This window comes from Echiichthys vipera, assembly GCF_963691815.1.
Source record: "Echiichthys vipera genome assembly, chromosome: 13".
Lineage (NCBI taxonomy): Eukaryota > Metazoa > Chordata > Actinopteri > Perciformes > Trachinidae > Echiichthys > Echiichthys vipera.
Window position 1 is genome coordinate 11,035,738 of NC_139838.1, and position 23,651 is coordinate 11,059,388.

Genomic DNA, 23,651 nt, shown 5'->3' on the forward strand with positions numbered 1-23,651 from the left:
TTATTGTGTTTGTGTGTGTGTGTGTGTGTGTTTATTGCCCTCCCTCCTGAGTTTCCATCCCACCTGTGCGATTGGTTGACGCACACATAGCTTGAACTTCTGGCCTCTGCATTCACTGCATTGCATTGCTCTCCGAGACTTTTACACACACACACACACACACACACACACACACACACACACACACACACACACACACACACACACACACTGTGATTGGCAACAAATACACACAGTCACGCGACTCTACTCACCTACACACACACGATAAATATATCCCCTTTAACACCAAACAGTCGTCATGTGTGCCAATGTGATGTCTATCATCAAGTAGTGAGACATTAGCAGCACAAAGTACAAACACGTGCTGTCGTACAAATGCGTACACAAACTCATGCCAAACAACTTGCGCTTGCACTTGTTGTGCCTACATCAAGATTTTCCTGTGCAACCATGTCCCTGCTTGCACGCATTCCACCCACAGCACAGCAGGCCAAATGCAAAACAATATTTCATTTATTAATTATCTCTTCCAAGTTACACCCAGGGTCACGCAGCTCCTTTGGAAATGCACACCAAACTATCTCTTGTGCTTTTTCAGCAGCCAAGCTAAAAGAAATGAGAATGGTAAGGGGATCCGTGGGAAAGTACCTTCCTAGGTTAGGTCTCTCAAGATGCAGAGTACAGATTAGGGCTTTGTCTTGTTGCAATAAAATGCAAGGACTTTGGTTTTTAATGAGGACAAGTCCCCCTTGGTATAGATGAACTTTGTGAAGAAAAGCACATTCAGTAGCAGGCTATATTTACTTAGAAGAAAATGCTCGAATAAACACTTAGTGTATATGGTAAGAGCAGTGAACAATAAAAACAAGGTCACAAGTGACAATGGCAGTCAGTGTACGGACAAAGTAAAGTGATCAGGGATAACTGTAAATGCTAGTTTAACAGTAGCCCAAGTCCAAAGAAGTCATAAAGTCAGCACTGAATCAGATAAGTCAGCTAAACAGCAATATTTATCTAAACTAACATTAGAACACTAAGATTGGCCACCATAAGCTACTGGTCATATACAAGCAAAAACCCTAAGTGCTGAAAAATGAAGACAACATGGAAGTGCCAAAAACTGCAGTTTCTCGAATGGCCACTTGATGCTGGGTCCAAAAGCGAGTCAATCCACCATCCCTCATGACAACTGTACGGGCGATATATAACTCAACCGTCAACCCCCCCTGTTTACGTAGCGTTAACTGAACTACCTAGCTACTGTTTATGTCATTGTCATGGAAACAAAATCCATGGGCAGCACTTCGAAGCACCCTGCCAGCAGAAAGGAAATTGCTATATGGACCAGAGATTCTCAGGGCATCAAATATTGCCGTTTGGTAATGAGGCAGGTTAGGTGATGGATGAGTCAAACAAACACCAGACTTTCACCCAGGAGACCACGGTCCATGTCCCATGTAGTTACATTACAAACGCACTTAATCTAACCCACAATCTTTTCCCGACCTTTACCAAGTGGTAATGTTAGCCAAACCAAACCACATAGTTTTATGTCCCCTGTGTTTCTGAAGTGGCCGGGAGTGTCGTGCTTGTGATGCACAGGCCTAATCAGTGCCACAACAGGGAGCATCATGCGCTTGACACTCAGGGCTACCCAGGGCACTGACAAGTGATGGTTTGTGTCCACAGGGGCGTTATTGCCCGTGTGGGTTGGCCTCGCTTCGCAGCATTGCACGCGTCATGGTCTTGTCACAACCACTTATCAATTTCTCCTCAAAGGGCGACAAAGAGAACACCCTACAACTGCAACCGCTGCACCTGATTGGACGAACGCTACACTCGTGGGCTGCCTGCTCCCGCATTTCAAAACGGATCCACATGGCAGTTGGTTTGCAAACTTTTTCTGATATTATGAAAGTAACGTGTTTATGAAAATAAGGTTCTGAGGTTCTGAGGTTTGTGAGGTTCGTGGGACAGTGAGGCGTGCTGGACATCCTTGTTTGCATAAAGTAGCCTGGAGCTCTACTTCAGGCAAATGAGGAGCGGAAATACTCGATGCCTAATGACTCAAAACTTTCCGCCATGTTACCAGAAGCATTGTCAGGTGGCTCACATAGACAACGCATGGGAAGCCTGTCCTCGTTGGCTCGTACCATGACGCTGACAAAACGTCAGGCACTGCCAAGATAGCGACAGCCAGAGCCAATGGAAGTCGTCCACTTTGAGCTTCATTTTAGCTTGTCCGAAACCTACGGGTGCCCTCAGAGAGACTACATCCATATTAAATACAATCATTTTTCATTGAGAGGAGAGGAATTATACAGTTATTTCTTCTTTTGAAAGTTGCAGTTTTACTGTAAACATAACTGCGATTAAATGTCACTCGCTCACTCTTTATTTATTTGTTTGTTCAAATGATGTTGTATTTATGTAATTATACTACGTTGCCATTTTACTTTTTCCTAAAAATTGATATCAACCTCTGTCTGTCAGTCTTGCAATATTACCATCAACATGTCTCAGACCTTCCTTCCTCCTGTGTGAAATTAGCCTTACAAACAGACAGTATTGCTATTGGCAGATAGTAGGCTAATATTTCAACATGCACATTTTGCAAACACTTTGCAACAGACCAGTAACCCTTTGCTCTGGAGGCATTACAACAAATCCTTTTATTATATTGAAATGAGCTCAAAGGTGAGCAGACAACTGTCGGAGTGTGGAGACAGTGCTAAGTGGCATTTTTCCATGTCTTTTTTGATTATGAAGCAGGTCAAATGCTTTATAAATACTGTAAAAGTATGAAAACGCAAAGAGAAATGCACACAGCCCGTATTCAGAAACTGTGACTTTAAACGAGCCGTCAGGACTTCTGTACAGTTGTGATGTCACAATTATACTTTAATAAGTAGAAAGTGCAGACAAAATGGAAACTCATAATATAGTTCTAGGACACAACTGTCAAATAAATTGCAGTTTTATATTTATAATTAAAAAAATATACCAGACCTTAAATACAATGGCCGTACTCTTCATTTCAAGTAATATTTTAATCATTTATGACATTGTGTGGATTTTAATACAACCTGAGGGCACATTTGCAATATGAACTGTCAATAAGCAACCCACTAAGAACACAATGTAACATGTGAGATTACAGACAAGAGAACAGAAGAATAACTTGTTCTTACAATAGATTTTATTAAAAAAAATGAAAACCTCAAAAGGACTCATAGGTGTCAGTTGGGTGTGTGAGAGTAAAGGTATGGTACTATTATTATTATTATTATTATTATCATATAACAGTAATCTTGTGTTTTGTATCGTCATTGCAGTAAGGATAAAAAGGTCTACACATATTCATTTAACAGAGTGAAAAACAAAGACAGCAGCAGTAGAAACACAAACCTATCAACACAACAACATCTGAAAAGATTGAAAGTCTCTCACATACAGGAGAATAAGGTACGGTAACGTCCTTGTGTCCTCTTGCATTGTTGTCTTGTGGTTCTGCAGAGTTGGTCAAATTGTCTTGTGAAGTCTTGTTGGGTTTTCTGATTTCTTTAATGAAAAGATTTGTTTTCTCAGTTGTTGATTGGCTGCAATGATGGTGCAGAGAAACAGAGAGTGGAATGCAGAAGACCCATTTAAATTGTTTTAAACACACTTTTGGCTGTCACCAACACAACTTCAGCCAGGGCACAACATCTTATCTAATCTGCAGCATGTTGACACACATTGATTTGTCTGTCCCATTACAGACTCAAACCACATGAGTATGGTCTGACAGCACAGTTTGAAAGGTTGGGGTTCAGCTATCAGAAGGTTATTGCAGCTTGTAAAGTCCCTTTTAGAGGTGCGTTTGTGTATCTGCTTTGCAAACAAATAGGTGCGAACACATTCCGATATAAAGCTGCTTTGTAAATATGTTTGAACTAAGGGAGGTGGCAGGTGTGTGCGCTCGTACCTGTGTGAGGCCTGTTGAAATGTGTGTGAGGGTGGAAAGACTGTGCGCATGCAAAGCCATGTGTAAACACTGCAAATATCTATATGTCTACCTCAATCCAGAGGTTCCTATGGACACAAAGATGAGTATTCAGACTAGTGGCGCTGAGTGTATGCTGCATATGTATACTGTAGGTATGTGTGCTCAGCTAAAATAGAAACATATACATGCAGAGCCGCCCGCCAGAGCAGAAGACGTTTTGAATCAGAGAGTGTGAGAAACTCTCAGGCAGCGAGCAGGCAACCGTTAACTAGCCACATGAGAAAAGTTCTTGTTTGTTCTGCAACACATGAGGAATCATGTGTACGTGCCCATTTACCAGCCAGGCTATTCGCGTGTCCATATTAAAATGCGTTAAAATGGTCACTTTGAACTCTCTTCATTGATGGTCAGTACAGAGGACGGTGGTCAATTTGAGTTGACAGCATATGAAGTAGAGCATGACTGACCAGAGATAGTACACACACACACGCAAGCACGCACACGCACACACACACACACACACATTTACTATATTTACGAAGATCTGGGTAGTTTTCCCTGGAGCACCGTCCCCCTCCCCAGCTCTCTGCTACACATTGCCATTACCTTGTTAATAAAACACACACACACACGTAAGTGAATGTATATATATGCTTATAATTGTGATTATGAGTATGATCTTTGTGGAACACATTCACTTTGGGGATTTATCAATCAAAATGATAAATAAGGCTACAGGGATCCACTTCAGGGCCTGAAGGGACCTGTTAATGCCCAAAGGTACTATACATTTGAGGTTTGAAGATATTTGTAGGAAATGGGATTCCACACACATACAATAATAATAATAACTTAAAACAAAGATTTAATAATTTACAAACTGCTTTGACAGACAAAGCAGAGCAAAATCAGAATACCCAGAAGGCAATATGACAAAAGAAAGCCAAACAGTGAGGCCAAACAAATAGGAAATCAGGGTAAATAAACAGTAGAGGAAGACAAATGGAAAACAAAACTTCACATAGTTTTGTACAAACTGAATAAAGAAACTGTTATTTACAGCATATCATTATGAGGGTAGAAACACTGCCACCGTGACAGTAAGGACATGACCTCAGTGCTCTGTCTAGTTTAGTTACCCCTTATAGATAGATGCAACATGTGACATTTTCACTAGCTCTGACTGTCAAGAACGTACGCAGACTTTGAAAGAAGGCTGAATTTTCTGGTGAAATGTTTTGTCTTATCTCGTGGAGGCTCCTGCAGCTGCTCGCCGGCTGATGATGTAGATGAGCGTGAGCAGCCGCCTGACTGTGACCCGCCTTCAGGGGGGCGGGGTGAAGGATGGGGTGAATGGCACGTTGAAAGGGGCGGGGAGCTCCAAAAATTACTACATCCACCCGTTCTGCCTCCGCATCCTCTCAGTTTTCAAACAGACCGTGGACCACGACGATACAACTGGACGTGTTTCCTCAAACCTTATCGAAAGACCTGCTTGATATTTCCACGGGTTCTTTTTTATCACTCAAGTTCAACCAAGAAAACAAACAAAACAGCTATTCTGCTATGGCAAAAGGAGAAGGGAGTGAACAATACTCCAACGCCAGTTTATTGAATAAACATGTCAGCTCGGATGGTATCAAGCTCGCCAAGAAGGTGAGTTCATTTATTAATTCAAAGTGTGGCGGTTTCTCATCTTAATCACCGCCACGCACGGCACAAGGCGAGGGGGAAGCCTGGTTTAAAGGGGTCTCGAACATGTGAATGAATGGAGCACACCGGTATAGTGACATTTCCAGCGTTTGAGTCATGCACGGTAACTTACGTGTGCTAGGCGCGCGCTGCTCATTGTGATATTTCGCCACCAGAGATGACCAATATATGCGACTACGTAAATGCAAATATTGATTAAAAAATGAAAAACTTAAACGAATTTGTCTGATATCAGTCAATAAACCAACACCACCTTAGCTTCCAACCGTCCGAAAGCCCATTTACTCTCCTAAATATCGCGAGATATTCTTCAAACCGTTTAAATCATAAAGCGTAAACTACACTAAGGCTTTGGACGGTTAAATATCGTCTATTTAAGTCATATATTTTTTGTTTTTTGGCTGAAATGGGGGAGGTTTTCGGTGCACTCATTACCCCAGTAGCATTATAGCTAAATTTAAATCCATAAAATGTTATTTACGGCTGCCTTTCTGCTGAATATGTCCGTGTCTGCTTTATAGTGGCGAACGTTAGCTCATCAAATTGGTCATAGACATTTAAATTTCTCATTTGCATAATGGTCTCGTATGTTGCATGGCTATTTGCAATCACACTGTAAAACGTGGGGACGTGTCTTTCTCCAAACCCAGAGCAGGGTGTTGTCGGCTAATAACAATATTTAGAGTACAGCCTGTATATCCGTTTTTCTCAGACTATAATGGTTTATTTGGGATTCAGACAAGTACGTTGTAGTGCTGCGTTCAGGGTCTCCACCGAAGCCCCCCAACATCTGAGGGAAGTAGCTCCATTTCTAACACTAATGTTGATTTATATCAAGGGAAGAAAAAAAAATAAACAATTGCATTGGTTTATCTGATTTTCTGCATCATCAGAAATGATGTGACAATGCTTTACATTGTATTTGCACATGAGGGTAAACATTTGCATCATGATGTCAATTCACCGACAGACCGTTAATATGAAACCGTTGACATGAAACTGCATTTTCACCATCTCCTTCACTAAGTTTTTCTTTTGTTTTTCTGCACAAAAGTCTTGCTAAGATAAAACAAAAAACTTCCCACTACATTAGGTATTCCGAGTGCATTTAGAGGTGGAATATCCATATTTCCGACAGCTTTGAATGCAGCAGGAAGCGCCCACCAAGCAATGCGACGTGTCAAACACAGAGAGAGCACGCAGAGGTTTATTTCCTTAGATACTATCCAAAAAAAAAACCGTTTTCGACATTGCTAGCGTCATCCATTTGGAGTTTTTACTAAATATGCCAATCATAAACGCCTTTGCTACCTTTTTGAGTTTTTGAAAGCCCCACCTGTTCTAGGAAGTGTCTTTTTACATTTAACCAGTGATAACGTATCATTACTGGTAGCACTGATAACACGAGTAGTAGCCTAGGCTTTATGGGGTAGTGATAGCAGGCTGGCCCTTCATGTCAGGTCTACAAAACGCTGTCGATACCTCATTAGATAAACTCTATTTTAGTTTTTTAGAGACACATTCCTCCTCTACTGTAATGTAATGTAACTAGGATGGGTAGTGCAAAGTGGATTTCTTCAAAGCTGTTTAAAAAGTGAGATTAAAACACTGTCAGTCTAGAACATTCCTACAATGACATGCCACATTAGGTATATCTATGTCATTTTAAAGCTTGGAGGGGCGAAAGTGTGACTTGTTCACATGCATACTGGTAGAACAGGTGTAGGTGAAATATAGTTGTACTCCCACACACTGTCAGAAAAATGTCTTTGTCATAGATCTTAATTGAGCATAGACAGCTCTGTAAGGACCGGTTTGCATCTGTAAATAACTGCTGAAATGCCGGCCATTGTGTTGAGTCAAGTTTGAATAGTTGTTTTGATGGTGCCGGTTTCTCATTTCAGCCAGAGTTTTTTGTCACCTAAACAAAGGCTGGGTTGGGTGTATCAACAAGACAGAGGCTCGTTCATTCAACAGTCAGGGCCACAGTGATGTTTTGTGTTGTGGTCTGATCTAAGATGAGGTCCGTCGCATACGCACCAGTGACGTGTACTTAAAGAATACTGAGATTTGACTGACGTTTACGGTAGTTTTCATAACCTGGCGAGGCTCCCTTAAAATATTTGTTTACCTGAGGCTATACACTTTCATTTTCCTCATTGGGCTCTAGTGATGGGCATTTATTTGACCAGCTGAAAAGAGCACCAGACACAACCCTCTTGATTGGTCAGAGAGGAGGGTGTGTTTTCCTCCCTCTGTGGGCAGGAGTGGTCAGAGCACTGGTCAAACTGGCAGGCAACCAAAGAGAGTTCAGGTTGGGCTGCTGCCAATGTGCTGGGCCCTGGCTGACAGCGAGTGTGACACCATGGTGTTTCCATGCTCTGTCACTAATCAGCAGAGATTTGTGTTACTATTAGAGGGGTTGTTAAGAGTCTGTGTCTTGGGGAAATTATTACATCTACAGTGGAGAAAATGGAGCAGAATGAGCACTTGTTAGAACACCAAGGGTTTATTGTTTCCCAGTGGCTGTCCCTGACTTCTGCCAAATACGCTACACGATGGTTAGCTTTTTGCCAGCTGAACCCTCTCGCTCTTAAGACTCTCTGGTGATTAAGAAATTAGGACACATTCCTTATGAAGCGCCGCAAAAAAAAAACTCATGTTGTCGTCTCAATCGGACTAGGATGAAATCAGCGACACTAAAGATTAAATAGTTCAAACAGAAGTTGAGAGAAAGTTACCTATTTCTAAGCCTGAGATATAACCATGTGCCGCTCTATTGGCGTCACCCTTTTAGGATTAAGCCTCTCTGTGGACTCTTATAATTATAAGGGCTGGTCTCTGCTAGATAAAGCCTGAAAAGGTTTGCGGGCACCTGCAGATACTTAGCCTTTAGCACACTTTCTCCAAAAGTAGGTTTATGTTGGATGAGTAATGTGCCCGATGTTTTGGGCATTTTCTTCTCAGTAGGTAGACAGATCTGATGTGCGCTATTATGTCTGCATAATCCTGTTCTCACTTTAAAGGTCACTGGTAGTTGTTAACTTTTATCTAATGTGTTTTTTTTTTTGTTATTTCCCAGAATGAGCGGAACAGGCTGTCAGTCTGCAACAAGATATGCTATGCCATCGGCGGTGCACCGTACCAGATCACAGGATGTGCCCTGGGATTCTTTTTGCAGATCTATCTACTGGACGTAGCTCAGGTGAGTCGGCTGGGATTATTTTACAACAACATAATCACACCTCTCCTGTCACAACTGTCACGAAACAGACCTAAATATAGCCCCCCCACTGCCCTTTTAAGGACCACCTTACTGGGAGTGGGAACATACTGTGCGTGCAATTCTGTCCTTCCTATACCCTATGCTGTCTTGCCACAGTATGCACGGTGGCATTTACAGACTTGAGAACAAAGAGTTGTGAGTGATCCCTACTGGGCCCTCAGATCACCTCTCTCATAAGGGCACATACAGGACATTGTGGCGCCAAAGCTCGCCAACAATGGGGCGATTTATCCTGAAAATGAATAGGTGGAAAAAGTTTTCCATTACTGACTCCATGATGTGGCTCCACTGTATCAAAAGGCTTACAGGGGCTTGTTCTGTAAAAAGTTGGGGAGGGGGGATGATGAGGAGGGGCTCGCTTTAATGGGCTCTGACACTAATCTGACGGTTAAGGCCAAGTTAGCGTGTAAGTCAACTGCTTCCCAGGGTTTAGCTTTGTCCGGCTACCACGATTGTTCATTAAGAGTCTATTGGATGACACAGCATGGAGCATATTGTACAGTCAGGAGGCGTGCATTCATCCTGCTCAGCTCCCAGTCAGGCTTGTGTCCTCCGCACCGTGCTGAATGGGGAGCAGACAGGCTGATCTGCCAAGTGGCACATTCACTATTTGACTTAATTCTTGCCGCCTTGTATTCACTTGATAAAAAGCGGATAAATAAAATTCTGCTCACTGTAATGTCGTGACGCAAAGCTACACTGCTGACTGCTCCATCATGTTTATATGCTAGCAAAGAGATTGAATGTGTATCTGAAATGCTTTTTTTTTGTGCGTGTGTGGAGCATCAAGAAATTCACTTCACTCACAGTTTCACTAATCTTTGTGTCTTCTCCCGTTGCAGCTTGATCCCTTCTATGCCTCCATTATCTTGTTTGTGGGCCGGGCGTGGGACGCCATAACGGACCCCACAGTGGGCTTCCTGGTCTCCCGAAGCCCGTGGACGCGCTTCGGACGCATGCTGCCCTGGTAGGTCTAACTAGCTACAGTCTGATTCGGTTGGACGTATTTAAAAACTACATTTACATTTCCGAGCTTTTCCGAAGATCTGGTTAGTTTTCCCTGGAACACCCTCCCCCTCCCCAGCTCTCTGCTACACCTTGTTAATATAACAAACACACACACACACACACACACACACACACACACACACACACACACACACACACACACACACACACACACACACACACACACTTTGGAGCCACTTGGTTTCCAAAAATACACAATTTATGCAAAACAAGTGTGTGTGTAGATGACGCAGGTTTCCAGAATTGTCCCCCTCCCCAGCTCTCTGCTACACATTTCCATTACCTTGTTGATAAAGCCCAGTTGAGTGTCACTGAAGCACTTATCACACATTCACAGTTGCAAATACCTGTTGGGCTGGGCGCTGAGTCAGAGCTGTAAGCGGAAGATTTCCAACATACACTGTACATGTGTCAGTAATTTGGGGCGGGGCTTTGTGAGTGAACTGCATTTGAATAATCTCCCACGAGGGGGTTACTTCGGGTCATGCTGATGCAATTGCTGCTGCCACTTCCTCATTGGTCAGTACAGTACAGCCCCCCCCCCCCAAACACACACACACACACACACACATGGTATAAAATAATCAAATGAAAAAAGCTTGTAGTTGATATTGTCAAGGCTGGACCACTAAAGCCAAAATACAAAGGCACTAGGTCTTTGTTTTATTTTCTTTCTGAGAAAATATAGGACGTTCCTGCAGGTGCTAGTCTCGCACATTTCCCACAGCATGGCCTTTGGCATGCCATCGACAAATATAACTCCTGCCTGCTACCGAGTCCTCTTACAGCAAGCACTCAAGCGACTTTTCAGAAAGAATTCCCCTACAGGACTCGTATGTTTGGTTTTCCTTTCAGTTTGACCAGTATACTTACTTACTTTTTGAAAAATCCCCCTTAATTAATAATAAAATGTTGCCATGCATCTTTGCTTGTGTGTGGCAGTGAGTGGGAGGCCTGTGGTGCTTCAGGGCCTTTTCCACAGAAAGATCACTGACCTTTTTCTTTTCAGCTGCTATATCCCCTCCCCCACCCCTCTACCTTTCAATCTCTGCGCAGTCTATATGGGTTTATCTCATAGGAGTTGTCTGTCTGGCTATTGTATGACCGTCAAACTGTGTTCCCTGCATTATCAAAAACTACAGACCCTCCTGGAACTCTGTGCCCATGTGTAAAGGGTAAAATTCACACTGTTATGTGAGAAAAGTATGGCGCTGGGTTACAGAAGTGACTGCCAGTCTACTGTCTACACAAACAGCATGTTAGAGCTGCTGTCCCTTCAGTATATCGGAACATGCACTACCCCCATAGGGTGATCAGGCTAAAAGGGGACACTAAAATCAAGGCAAATGTCTGTTTTATAATCAACATTACAGGGAGATGCAGGACTGAGTGTGACACCAGCACATTTGCTCCCTAGTTGGTTATGAATTGTGTGTGTGTAAGAAGGATGAAGGTCTCCTGCGGTTCCCTCCTTGTGTAATTGTTCCCATGGGTGTGTGTACATCCAGAGCACCTGCATAATTAATTTAGAATATAGAGGAACAATCATCCTGTTCAGCTGTGGGTTAGCAGAAGTGTCAGAAAGGTTCTTCCTTTGGTAAGGAAATCAAGCTTTGGCAGTTAAACGTGCAAAATGTGATGATCGCCCCTTGGTTGAAATATTAAAATGATTAACATTTTTCAGTTTTCGCAACAGTTTTTCATGAAAGATTTAATGTTCACATAGTGTTGCCACTGTGAACATCATATTAGGACTTCTACATGTTGGCAGTTATGGAACATAGTTTTCATAGATATAATCTCAAATGAACAAAATTCAAAATCTTGCATACTTCGGATATTATGTTGATGAAAAAACAGCTTTGCTTTTGATCGACTAAGCTTAATTGAATTAATGCATATCATTATTGTAATTTTCAGCCAACATCAAGATGCTCACGTTTGAATCTCAAAAGTGGGTCATGCTTGATGCTGCTTGTACAGAGCGAGATGCTTCACTTTTGTTTTCAGAGATGGGTGTGTGCGGACGGTGGAATGATTGGCACGTTCATTCACATTAAGGGCAGTCCGGTCGTAAAGATGTGAGGAGATGGGTGCGGTGCCTGAGAACAGGGAGGAAGAAGCAGAAATGCAGCCGGAGCCGCATCCATCAGCTACGTGTGTAGGAAGTGGGGGAGGGGAGACCAGTCAGGCTAGCCAGTCATTGGTCCAGCCCACAACACACCACATACGTGAGCCAATGAGGTCTCTGCTTTCAGCAGCGAGTGGCAGATAAGATTTTTAAAGAGTGGCTGAGGAATTCCAGGAGTTTACTGCAGTTCAAGTTGCGGAGCAGCAACAGAATGAGGCGTACTGTGCTGCAGAGCTACTGGAGAAGTCACAAGTGACAGACTGCAGGTTTCCTGTTGCTATACCCTAATTTCTAATTTCTTTGGACATTGGCTGTTATGTATCCAGAGTTTGCATCACTGCTTCAAGAAATACTGACTGCCTGTCTTGAATTTACATTAAAGTCAATATTGCTGAAGGTTAGAATGTGGATGCTTTACCTGATCATTAATTGAAGGAAATTGAGGACATTTCTCTAATTTCTTACGTTCTTGTCAGAGCATGAAAACACAAAGTTAAGACTTAAAAACCAGAATATTGGCTTTGTTTTTTATGTTTAATTACAGCCGGTCACCAGCCCAGCCTGATGGCTGCTAAAATAATCATTTAGATGTCCATGCCAGCCCATAAAATAGATTTCACAGTTAATATATGCACCGGACTAAAAGCTATCACTTGCTTAGTTAACTTTACTGGGATAAAGTCACTGCTCCCTAGTCAGCACAACTATTTCAGAGGACATGTAAATATGATTCCAGGAGCGGACTCAGGGCTGTACTTATAAGGCATACTGTGCCAATGCACCTCTGCAGGCACAGTGCAAGTCTTGGCTTAGCCTCGCAAACTGAGAATAGCACACACTGAAAAGAGAACCTGAAAAAGATGGAAAAAAACCAATTCAGATTCAGTCATAATGATTTTTTTCATCCATGTTGTAGCATGTCTGCATGAGGCAGAGATTCAAGTAAAGGCGTTTTCACTGACAGACGCACACAGTTAGATTAAATCCAGTACCCTGCCTAATTTGGCGTCCTTTGGCACAGAGGAAATTGCATTCCTAAGTGCTCTGTCATCTCAAGATAAAATATCTGTTATAACTTGCAGACCACTCCTGCACACTCCTACAGTGACTTGACACGAGTGTACAGTCAATCACATCACATGCACATGTCTTCTGAACACTGCCCCTCCTGACATTACTTTCTATAAAGTGTTCTGTTCATCAAAGTTTGGCTGTAAATGGGCTAAAGTTGATTAGTGGGGATTCTGCAGCGAAGCTGTTCAGCCACAGAGCACTTTGATTGGAAATTAGCCGGTCCCATGGTGAGAAGTTTATGATTTAATTTGTGTGATAAGGATAAATCACTTGATGTTGAGGTAATTTCAGTATTTAGACAATCAAGCAGGCTGCCCATGCTGCTTCCTTTTCCACGTGTCATACTCCCTTTCCTCTATCTGATTGGAGGATGTCGGTCTGACCATAGGAAGATGCAGATGAAGAATAGGGGGAAGGAAGTGACTAAAGGAATCTTACTCCTGCAGCATTCTTCCTTCGACTATGACTCCATGGTGCAAATTTACGGGATGCTAGGCGCAGACCACTCCCCTCTGTCAGAAGCTGCTGTCCAACAGGACCAAAACGTCACACGACAAAAAGTGTGTCATCAAACACGCCCGGCAGCCCCACACTAATGCAGACTCTTATTCCCTCCCATAAACCATACACCTTACACTCACACGCAGTCCGAATCTCTGTACACTGCATATTCTTTATATTCTTGGAAACGTTTGCACATTCTCTTAGACAGAATTACCACTTCTAAAAACCTTTTTCATTTGAATTCAGATATATCATGCTGATGTCCAATTGTCAATTGTTTTCTATTCTATAGTCATGTTTCTTGTAATTGTATTTTTATAAATGAACTGACTTTTATTTTTACATTTTCACCAATACACCAAAGCAAGTTCCTCGTATGTGAAAACCTGCTCTGCAGTAACCTGTTTCTGATATGAGGAGCGATTTAAAAAATTTAAAATGTATTGGTAGGAACATTTTTCACATTGAATTTCTTCAGTAAATAATTTTGATGTAACAGACAAGCATTTGTATATGGAAAGACACAAGCAAGTTTCGTAACTTGAGCAGCGTTCCCCAGTGTTGTATCCTCATATAACCGTCTGATTCAGCAACACGCTCAACCTGTTCCGTGCCTGTGAACTCAGGGAACACTGTATCTCTACTAACGATCATCAGAGTTGGCACTAATTAAATGAAACACAGACTTAAATGGCTACATTTTGTTATGTAATGAGTTTCCCTCTCAGCTTGATAATTGCTTACAGATTGAGAGGGTTTCACGCTCGAGTAGGATCACGTTTTCACCAACTGATGTTGTTGTCTCTTCTCTTTCCCTCCTCCCCCTTGCCCTCTCCTTTGTCCGTGTAAAGGATCGTGCTCTCAACCCCTCTGGCTGTGATTTCCTATTTCCTCATATGGTACGTTCCTCCCTTTGAAGACGGCAAAATCATCTGGTACCTTTTCTTCTACTGCATCTTCCAGACCCTTCAAACTGTGAGTACCAACACTGGACACGTGCCCACTCAGACGCTTCCCGGTGACTATTTTGTTGTCCCATATGTGCAATACAGGGTCATGGAAATGTTTGAATTATCTCGCAATGACTCCTTATTATGAAGTAACCTTTATTTGAGATTTGCATTTGTTTTTGTTGCAATCTTTCCAGATAGCAATCTATCCAAAATATTTCAATACGCATGACTAAGAGTTGCATCAATCCTCTCAAACTTTCCACAAGAATGCAAAAATGCAAATTTCCCAAAATGTGAAACAATTACTCTAACTTGACTTTACTTCTCTGCATGACAAAAAATGAAATTAAGAGCTGCATTATTTTATTCTCAATCCATGTCATCTCTCTTTTTTTTTTTGCAAATCAGTGCTTCCATGTGCCGTACTCTGCCCTCACCATGTTCATCAGCTCAGAGCAGAAAGAAAGAGACTCGGCCACGGCATACAGTAAGTATCGTAGTCACGTTCAAATACTTTTCGTTCTCTCCTGACGGAAAACCAGTTTAGTTTGTCACCTCCTCGATGACTAAACTACCCCTTTTTGTTTCCTCCAATCAGGGATGACGGTAGAAGTTCTGGGCACTGTTCTTGGTACAGCGATCCAGGGGCAGATCGTGGGCATGGCGAACGCTCCCTGCCTCCCAGGACCCGGTGACATCATGGCAAACCTGAGCAACTCCTCTCTATCCGTCGGGCTTAATCATTCAGGGCCTGTCATTTCTCTGGATCATACGGTAAACAAACTTAGCTGTTGACAGTCAATGCTAATAACAACTTTATCATTCAAAGGGCAAGAACTGATGAGGAAACTTAAGGTCAATTTCGAGAAACAAATGGTGTTTGCTAAGTGTCGTCCTTTTCTTCTCTCCCTTCCTTACAGAAAACGGCCTACATGATTGCCTCTGGTGTCATCTGCATCATCTATGTCCTCTGTGCTATTGTTCTTTTCTTTGGCGTGAGAGAGCAAAAAGGTATGGCGTTAATCTCTCCATCAAAATAGCTCCATCCTTCAGTTTAGATGCCATTTTCCGCTCCTTTTAATCGCCTCACTTTGACTTCCATTCAAAGCTCAAAACTAAGTCGTGAACAAGATGTATTTTTGCTTTTAAAATTACCGCTCCATGCCTTTTTTTTAAGTTGCAGTATAACACGCCACTTACATATTTGGTTTGAAATTTTAACTGTTGAATCAAAGTTTTTTTCTTTTTTAATGTGTGAATCTTGTGTACTTGATGGCTTTGGGTCACATTAAAAAAAAAAAAAAAAAAGAAAAAAAAATGCTCCGGTTCAACCAATGCACGTAAACGTACGTCTGCAATGTGACAGAGCCGTTGTCCTCTCCAGTCAAATGTGGATGCACAGTTGTAGCTGTTTGCTGTGGCACGACTGTGGCCTGACAAGCTGTGTAAGTGTGAGAGCGCACGAGCTTGTGGGAAGCCTCTTGACCAGCCCCAGCGATGAGACAAACCGAAAGGCCCCTCCTCATGTAAAATTAACTGAAAACAACTGTAGTAGGAATACAAGGTTTTAGCATGTATTCGAGTGGTCAGAAATTTAGCGCCTTTGCTTATTCTTTCCTCTCTTTTTTTTTTTCGCCCTTTCCAGAGTCTTGTCGTCCCAAGTCGGAACCCATGGGTTTCTTCCAGGGGATTAAGCTGGTGATGGGACATGGACCGTATGCCAAACTGGTCATGGTCTTTCTCTTTACCTCGCTTGCTTTCATGGTAAGACACAAACCCAAATTATCCATGAGCCTAGTATGTGCAAAGTACGTCAATCACTTTTTGTTCTTGGCTCTTATGTTAACTGTTGGGTTGTTGCTGGTTTGTGCTCCCAGCCGGCGTTTACACGGCGCCTGCAAGGTTGGCAGCGGTTTGTGTGTGTGTGTTTGTGTGTTTAGGCAGCAGTGTTTGACTGAGTGAGTCTCTGTGCTTCGTCCCACAGCTCCTGGAGGGAAACTTTGCCCTGTTCTGCAGCTCCACACTGGGCTTCAGAAACGACTTCCAGAATATCCTGCTGGTCATCATGGTGAGTACACACACACACACACACACAGACACACACAGACACACACAGACACACACAGACACACACAGACACACACAGACACACACAGACACACACAGACACACACAGACACACACACACACACACACACACACACACACACACACACACACACACACACGCACACACAGGTGGCATTTCCAGAGGCTCAGACAGATAGGCGCACTGTTCCCATAGCAATGACCGCATTTCCCCGAGCATATGAAACCTCAAGCAGCTCCATTTGTGTGGAATAAGTTGAGCCATTAGCTTCAGAGTGCAGACAAAAGCTTCCCTCCCAGGGTGAACACATAACTCGTCTTCAGTTAAAACGCCGGTCTGTTCTTGGTTAGAAAGCAGTGTCTCCTGGCTGTCCCTGTCCATGATGAGTGTCCTCTCTCGACTGCTCTGCCTGAATGCCACCCCATTCCCACAGACCATAGAGAGCCACATTTGATTATCCTCTTATTTATCTCTCTTGACCTCTCCTGGAAAATATCAGTTCTTCATATCAAAGAATGACTTCAGATCCCTGACAGTTATTAAACCAAGTTAATCCTCAGATGTGCCTTCTGTAGCACGCACAAGAACTGTACTGGGTGAGAAAGTACTGGTTAGAGAGGTTGAAAAGATTACATGCTTTGATCCTTTACTTAATGGAAAGGATTATGGAGGCAAAGCAGTTTGAACTTTTTTTTGTTAGTGATTTTATTTAGTGAAATTACTTTTTCAGAGGCTTCACTGTAAGCTTTGACAAGGACGGCTCCATAATCAGCACTAAGTGATCCTAATCCCTCACCTTCCGTCATTTGATAAGATGTCGGACAAACCCTGGAAGTTGGGATCTTATTATCGTAAAAATAAGTTAAACAAATCAAACTAACAGACGTTCCATAAGTACTGCTTCTAGGTTACTGGATTGACACAGTGAAGGTCAAATTAAATGAAAACTTGAGTGAGAGCCACGGGGGGGCTCTTTTTGCAACAAACAAAAAGAGCCCTCTGTGCACTGACCTAACACATGGTGCAGAAAGCCTCACTGTACGATACATTGTTCTCTAGTTTTGCACGCTGTACTGCAAATGAACTCATTTTTGAGGGCTGGACAGTGTTTATGTTTGAGGAGTAGCTGTGTCATGCTTCTTACTTTCATTTGGCAGGAAGACACTGAGTCAGTTCTGTAAAATAGCCTAATAAATTGCCTAATAATGATTGATTTCTGAGGAAAAGACATAAGGCTCATAGAGGGGAGTTTGGTGCCTGTGCAAGGAAGTGGCTGAGACTGGTGGCTCTAAGATTCACACGTACTACTGATGCAACAAAAAGGAAATGGAAACGTTTACTCATCGAAAGAAACCACATTAAACAGCTTTAAAAACCACAGAACAATGTCTCTGTGACACGTGACTGTGCAGTGAAACTGAAGTGGTGTGTGGTTCAGCGTTTGACTCATAAAAATAAGAAAAGGTGCAAAAACACCACCGTTGTTAGCTTTACCTTAGTCAAACATGAAGGGGCCAGAGGCCAAACTGATCCAGGCCCTGTAGAGTCATAGGACGACTGCTGTGGAGCTCAAATGTTTTTGTTGGGAAGAGCTGTAGGAGCCATATTGTTTTCCATCTTCACTGTTATGTTTGGCAGGTACCAGAGGTCAAATGTGCTTCTGCATCACCACGCTTTTAGGTCAGGTCACACCCAAGCGGAAGCTGAAGCATTTTACTGTAGGAATGCACCAAATGTCGTCAACGTCAAACCAAGTTAACTTTGAATAAAAGTCCATGTGCGGAATTTACTGGAACGTCTGAGTTTCATCGGTGTGTGTGTGTGTGTGTTAGTCAAAACGAAAACAGCTGGTTAACCAAACTGTGAATGTTTTTCCCCCCTCAGCTCTCCGCTACTCTGACAATCCCCTTCTGGCAGTGGTTTCTGACTCGCTTTGGGAAAAAGACGGCGGTTTGCGTTGGCACCTTGGTAAGTCCCACGATCACGTCCAAACACCACTTCCTAAGATTGACAGGAATTAAGTGATATTCTAGGAGGTGTGGGGGGAAAACTGCTGTCGTGCCCTTAAGAGACTTGTTTTCGGGAGTAAATCAGTGAATGACAGCTGATCTAGTGTGCTTTAGTAGTCTAATGTCTTTCTGTTCTGTCCAGGCTGTGGTTCCCTTCCTGATCCTTGTGGTGTGTATGAAGAGTAACCTGATCGTCACCTACATCGTCTCCTTTGCTTCTGGGGTCGGAGTGGCCGCGGCCTTCCTGCTGCCCTGGTAAGACCCCTGCTGACTTTTCTTTGGAGGTTTTTTTTTATATATTTTTATATATATATAACTTTGTCGTGGTTTTCAGGTCTATGCTGCCTGACGTTGTCGACGATTTCCAAGTGCAGAACCCCGAATCCACCGGCCACGAAGCTCTCTTCTATTCCTTCTACGTCTTCTTCACCAAGTTCGCCTCTGGAGTCTCCCTTGGCATCTCCACACTCAGTTTAGAGTAAGTATTCGCTCAGACACGCACACACATAACCTATATTGTAAGTAATTCAAAACATTTTTGTAGGGGTTTCATTAGGTCTTAATCCAATACACTATAGACACAGAGAGACACAATGAAAAAAGTCTAAGTGAGGCTAAGTCAAATCTCCCAGTACCCAAATCCCACATGAAAGCAAGAAATTCCTTTTGCTCTCCTTGGATTAAGTACAGTGAGGCTGTGTGTGTGCTGCGTGCATCCGCCACATGACTGACTTTACAGAGGGTTGGCCTTTGATCAGCGATATGGTGGGAATTTTGCCTTCACATCAAGGTCTTGCCCTTGCTTAAAAATAAGGATTAACACAGCAGATGCACGCCTCAAGATTAATGCTCTCCAATGCATAAAAAATGGGAAGTGTACCTGTTTTTAAATGATGTTTCTCCTTTTCAGTTTTGCAGGCTACATCAGTAGGGGCTGCACTCAGCCAGAGGAAGTGGATATAACGTTGAAAGTGCTGGTCTCCCCCGCGCCCATAGTTCTCATCATTATCGGCCTGTGCATATTGTACTCCTATCCAATCACTGAGGAGAGGAGGCAAGGCAACCGCAAACTGCTACAGGAACAGAGGTAAGACTGGATTGAAACGCCTTTTTTTTTGTCTGTGTGTCACTGACTCAAAACAACAAGTGAAACACTGTATTTCCTTGCAGGGACAATGAGGCAGATTCAGAAACGGATTCGACAGAACTGGCCAACATGGTGTAGCACATCTCGGAGACCCACGGACCAATCGGGTGATCGACTGGCGTTTTGCACTGGGCGGGACCAACTTACCTGGGCCTGTCGGATCATATAGACACTGCCTTGTCCAATCACACTGCTGCTGCTCCTTGTCTACAAAAACTTGATTGACTTTAAAGTGTCACCGCTTCAGCCACACTGAGGCCTTCCTAAAAACGTCCTACCCTCTGCATTTTTGAAAGATATGATGAAATTCACTCTGCTCTTTTGTTCAGTCAGATCTTAAAAGCCTTACTTTTTGTACAACGTATGAGTACTGTAGGGGAAAAAATAATTTTTTGCTGTTTTTTGTTTTTTTTAAGTTGGCCTTGTTCTCAGTTGAATTTGCACAAAACCATGAAATGTAATGGGAGCATGTTTTGTCAGTGCTGCCGTTATAGGTGCTACTCGCTGGAGCTGAACAGTTTCCATCCCTGAACATACCACACGGAGCATTGATGACCTTGAGCACTACGCTAAAGACAACTTTATAGTTCAGAGATGTGAACGTTGTGAGAAACTTGAACAAACAGCGATAAGGCCTTAATATCAGCCCCGTTTTTGGGGTTAAACATTAGAAAACTGACAAACTGACACTTGTGTCAGTCACTTGCTCTTGAGTCACTCACTTGGTGTGTACTCCAAACGTGTTTATGTGTTTTGTGATTTTACAATTAATCCTCATAGTTTACTAAAACCAGTTAGCCAGTTTTTCTCCATCCCATTGGCATCCCACTGGCTTTTTTGTTTAGTTTTTTTTTTTTTTTTTTTTTTTACACAGCATAATGTGATGTTTGAACTAGCACTGTCCAGTATAACATTTTGGCTCTGAAGAGCTTGATCTAGTTCCCCACCATAGTATGGAACCACTATAACAGAAAAAGCAGTTTGCAACTACATTGCTTGCATTATCTTATGATATGGCTACTGAAGACGGGAAAATTCTTTCCTTTTTTTTTCTTTCTAAATGCTTTAATTTCGTTATTACGGAGTAAAACGATGACTACAGCCGGTAGTGATATCATTATTTAAATATTTATTAGTTTTGATTTTACTGTTTTTGAATGAATGTGTGCTGGAAAGTCATGCTTCTTGCGGTATTTAAATATATTTAAGGCCTGCGAGGTTCTAACTGAATTGAAAGTTTCGAAATGAGGTGGGAGTCAAATTGTAAAACATTCACACACCTTTTAATGCATGTTGCTATAGCTACTGTCTTTGCTCCTTATGCATTCAAAAAGGGAAGCACATTATTGTGGGGGAAAAAAAAGAAGATTGGAAGATGGGGAGAGTGAAGTTGTAGTCTCCCTTGTTTATTTTTCTCTGTATATATGTATGTTTATTGAAGGAACAACCAGGATGCTGTGATCATCTCAATCACTGTCATGGTATTGTGGGTTGGCATATTTCATATCCATTGATATGGAATGACATACAGTGTCATATGTTATACATACTGTTACATCTTAATAACATCTTACACTTAATTCATGGCATATAATATCACTTTGTGTGGGTGTGTGTGTTTTCCTCCCTAGAGGTTCCTCATATCTCTAGCAGAGGATACTTTACATGCCAACGCAGTGCCATTATCTAATACCAACCCAGTAATAATTGTACATCCGGTTTTATTTAGTCTTTCATGGGTCTGTCAGTGAACTTCCCTGAGGACTCTTGAGGCTGTAGCCAAATGTGTGAGCTTTAATCCCACCGGGACACACAGAAGCCTTGTGTACATGCCTCCTGTGCATATGTATATATTGTATGTAAACCTGTAAATATATTTGATATTTGTGGCTGTGAAATGAACCTATGTACACTGTACTGTAGTTATTTATGAAAAGAAATGTTGAGATTGACAAAAAATATTGTTAATAAATACTAATGATACGTGTACTGTGAAAGAGCTGTGAACGTTGCCTTACTTGAAACAGAGAACGACCAGCTTGAACCAATTAAGATTCAAGATTCAAGATTCAAGAAGCTTTATTTATCCCGAGGGAAATTATTGTGCAACAGTTTCGATACAAAGGCGGAAAAGGATGAGAGTAACAATAAGCATAAACATAAATCTTTAAATAAAACCTAAAAAACAAAAACATGATTTTGAATGTGTGGACTCACATTCACCACACGTGCATCATGTGGGTATTTAGTCATACAAAGATAATGATACAATCTTCAATTTGATTTTTACAGTAGCTCCACTTTCTTTTACATATGTAGCACTGTTCATGGTAGACTTCTGCCATCTAGTGTCTGGATTTGAGAAAGAATTGCTTAGAATTGCAGGAAATGCGTGGCAAATCAAACTACTACTTATTTATGTTGCTCTTGTTTCATAGAAGCATAGACACATTCTATGAAAAAAATATATAAGAGAAATATTTGAGACGTGATCATATTATCCTATCCCCTGGGTTGTGATTTTAGTTGTTTTAATAAGAGTAATATTCAACCACATAATGTCCAACAATTATGAACGATGACATAAATTTTACTACTACTACTTTAATATTGTTTTTATGCCTCATTTTGTCTTTTTTTATGTTATTGTTCTTTTATCATGATTTACATCAAACATAACTGAGTTCTTACCAGTTTAGGTCGATGACTACATAAAGGAAGAGTTTTTGTCAATACCATACATCCACCATGGTCAATCCAGTAACAGCTTGTTAGATGTCATGTGCTTTTATTTTGAAGGACGAACACTCTGAACCCACCCCACAAAGTCCTTATTGTTGCCTGCAAATTATACATGCAATATTTTTTTCTTTTTTCTTTCTTTGTTCTCTAATCAACCAAGTGGTGATTTACGTTAGACATCCAAACAACTTCACTGATCAAATATATTCAAACACAGTCAATGTTGATCTATTTGCAGGGGTGTAGATAGGCAACTGGGTCCCCAGAAAGAACACTGCTCTCAGCCCCCCTGTAATTTTATGAATACATTCTGCTGTAATTATAAAATCACAATGACTTTTAGGCTACCTGTTGCCATGCAAAATGATACATGTAAGAGGATAATAACATATTGTATAAACTTTAGTTGTAGAAGATTTTAAAAAAGCCCGCTTGACACTGCCCCCACCTTTGTTAACCCGGTCTGGTCCGGCGTCAGAGGCAAAAGAATATCACCACATGTAAAAATAATGTAGTACAAAATACAGCCTACATTGAAAAATACAACATTAAAAGAAAAAAGAAGGGGCACCGGGAGCTGAAAGCCCCCTACAATAGGCCAAACCCTAAAAGGTACCAGAGCCACCCTACAACCCAGCACTGCAAGTGAACGTTGAACCACTGCACACTAATGGGACACCAGAGTAAATAAGCACTAAATAAGGCACACTTGAAACTGTACACTGTAGGCCAGACCCACTTGCTGATGTTCAGTCACAGCCGGCTTAGAACAGCGTCACCATAGCACACTTTTATCCTTGCGTGATCCTTCACACCCACTTACACAGGTGATGGTCATCAGTAATCAACTCCACAGAGCTGCCTCACTTTAAGCGTTCACAGGGAGACCCTCCCCCACATTTTCTCTTCACAATATACAGTACAAAGCTTTTCTTCAAAGGTGGCGATGGAGATATAAATGTGATATGGCCTAGAGGAGGGAC

General features: G+C 42.0%; 1 protein-coding gene across 1 annotated transcript; it reads left to right on the forward strand.

Annotated features, from left to right (window-relative positions):
- Nucleotides 1-5,436: 5,436 nt before the first annotated feature.
- On the forward strand, nucleotides 5,437-21,880 carry mfsd2ab (MFSD2 lysolipid transporter A, lysophospholipid b). Its single transcript, XM_083925873.1, has 14 exons — nucleotides 5,437-5,647; nucleotides 8,787-8,909; nucleotides 9,833-9,957; nucleotides 14,580-14,703; nucleotides 15,090-15,168; nucleotides 15,280-15,455; nucleotides 15,602-15,692; nucleotides 16,327-16,445; nucleotides 16,666-16,749; nucleotides 18,655-18,738; nucleotides 18,922-19,034; nucleotides 19,114-19,257; nucleotides 19,690-19,866; nucleotides 19,950-21,880. The coding sequence occupies exons 1-14, from the start codon at nucleotides 5,558-5,560 to the stop codon at nucleotides 20,002-20,004; spliced, it is 1,584 nt and encodes a 527-aa protein (XP_083781999.1). The 5' UTR covers nucleotides 5,437-5,557; the 3' UTR covers nucleotides 20,005-21,880.
- Nucleotides 21,881-23,651: the final 1,771 nt, after the last annotated feature.

Bases quoted from the DNA above. Each gene is read 5' to 3' on its own strand.
- mfsd2ab (XM_083925873.1), top strand. From the start codon at position 5,558: ATGGCAAAAGGAGAAGGGAGTGAACAATACTCCAACGCCAGTTTATTG. The intron at 5,648-8,786 runs GTGAGTTCATTT...GTTATTTCCCAG, and splicing joins GTATCAAGCTCGCCAAGAAG to AATGAGCGGAACAGGCTGTC. The intron at 8,910-9,832 runs GTGAGTCGGCTG...CTCCCGTTGCAG, and splicing joins ATCTACTGGACGTAGCTCAG to CTTGATCCCTTCTATGCCTC.